Genomic DNA, 1,813 nt, shown 5'->3' with positions numbered 1-1,813 from the left:
CTGCCAGCTTCTGCCACCCTGCTCCACCGTGTCCCCATGCGGGACGGGCATGAGAGAAGGGGCTCAGTCCCAGACACGGGAGGAGACAGGGACCCAGAAAGCCTGGTAAGTGCAAAGTGGCAGTGGAGGGAAGCCTAGGATAGGAAAGCCTGAAAGCTGGGTTTAAAAAGGATTTCCAGCAGGATATAAAAAGGGGTTCTAGCTCTGCCAGGTCTGCCCTGAACCCAGAGTTCAGGGTCCAGCACCACCCAGACCCCTTTAAATCCTACAGAGGAGGAGGAGGTAATCCGAGCTGCAGGTGGGAAAGCCACTGCCCTGTGCTCATCCCAGCAGTGGAGAACCCCTCAGCATCCCCCCCCCCCCCACCCCAGGGCTGGTGTAAGCCATGTCCCCTGAGTGCCACGCTGCGAGGAGCCAGCTGTGCCCCCGGGTGCCCACCCACAGCCACCCATCCAGACACAACATGAATCACCGCCAGCAGCACCTGCTCGCAGGGGAGGGATGGAAGAGAGCATCCAGCCAGCCGGAGCGGGCAGCGGGCAGCCCTGCCCACAGCACAGGGCCTCCGTGGTCCGCTGATTGCAGCGAGGTGGGCGCAGCGGTTACAAAATGTCCCCCATCCCTCTCTCCATGATCCAACCTCAGCCCCACGCACACACAATATCCCCGTTTACAATCCCTGCCAGGGAAAAGTCTGTCGGTGGCACACGGAGGCTCCCCGGGCAGGGGATGGTGGGGCAATGGGCATGCCTTGACCCCGCTTCCCAGGCCTGGGGGGGCACCCCCACTTCCCGGCTCTCACCTCCCGGAGATGCTGCTGCCGAATCTTCTTCATCTCAGAATCCTGTTGCTATGCGCTCCCTGCTCCGACACTTTTCCCTCTCGCTTTCTTCGGCGATAGGGAGGGAGAAGAGGGAGCGGGCGAAGCGATAACAGGCAAGGAGGGGTGCCACTTCCCTGCAGGTGGAGGGAGGCAGGGGGGACGGGAGGAGCAAGGCTGGAGGAAAGGTTTGCCTGGAGTTGAGGATGGCTGCGTGCTGAGCAGGGAGGGAACGGCTCTCCGCAGGCTGGAGAAGGGCTGTCTGTCAAACGCACCCCTGTTTGGATGTGGGGGGCGTCTGGGACCTCAGCCCCCCACCGAGGCAGCGAGGAGGAACGGCTGCTGCCTTATTCATGTCATGAGTATGCCAGGTCTCACTAGGGATGGACCTGACTTTGCAGGCACCCTGCCACTGGGCACCCTGGGGGGTTCCATGTGCCCCAAGCAGTGTTGGCAGCAGTGCAAGTGCAGATGCCAGAAGGTCCCAGCACCTTTCTGTCTGACTCTGAGCTGATTTTCATATGGAAGGACATGGCTGGAGCCTGAGCAGGTCAGCAGTGACTTCCCCTTGTGCTGCCCGTGCCCAGTCCTCATCCCAAGGAAGGGGGATGCTCAACAGCCGTCAGTTCCTTTGGATAGGACCAGTGCATCCCACCGTGCTGGGGAAAAGAGCAATCCTTGGACAGACCCCAGGGTGAGCAGCTGAGTTGAGCACATCGTGGGCCCAGTGCTGGAGCACAGATCACATCTCCAATGTTCAGACATCCCTGTTGAGTCAGCTATGGGATCCTACAGCCTCAAAGCCCAGGGAGATACAGGCTTTTCCCTGTCACGTTCAGTCAAATCCCCAATGAGGTGGCAGACAGCTGATCTGTGGCTTCTCCTCCCACTTTCATGGTGGGAAATGTCCCCTGTGGAGCTGCAAGAGGGAACAACCCCACATGCCCCAGGGCCAGTGTGGTACCAGGAGAGCTGCTGTCTGCCTCAGGACAC

General features: G+C 60.5%; 1 protein-coding gene across 1 annotated transcript in view; it reads right to left on the bottom strand.

Annotated features, from left to right (window-relative positions):
• Positions 1–872, bottom strand: part of SLC6A7 (solute carrier family 6 (neurotransmitter transporter), member 7) — a 13,366-nt gene extending 12,494 nt beyond the window's left edge. Inside the window, exon 1 of the mRNA XM_009703077.1 lies at positions 803–872. Within this exon, the coding sequence (XP_009701379.1) occupies positions 803–835 (33 nt within the window). The 5' untranslated portion in view covers positions 836–872. The remainder of the gene's footprint in view (positions 1–802) is intronic.
• Positions 873–1,813: the final 941 nt, after the last annotated feature.

Source organism: Cariama cristata, unplaced genomic scaffold (genome assembly GCF_000690535.1).
Source record: "Cariama cristata isolate BGI_N322 unplaced genomic scaffold, ASM69053v1 scaffold21850, whole genome shotgun sequence".
NCBI lineage: Eukaryota > Metazoa > Chordata > Aves > Cariamiformes > Cariamidae > Cariama > Cariama cristata.
The sequence above is the reverse complement of the archived record's forward strand: the minus strand, read 5'-3'. Positions and strand labels throughout refer to the sequence as shown.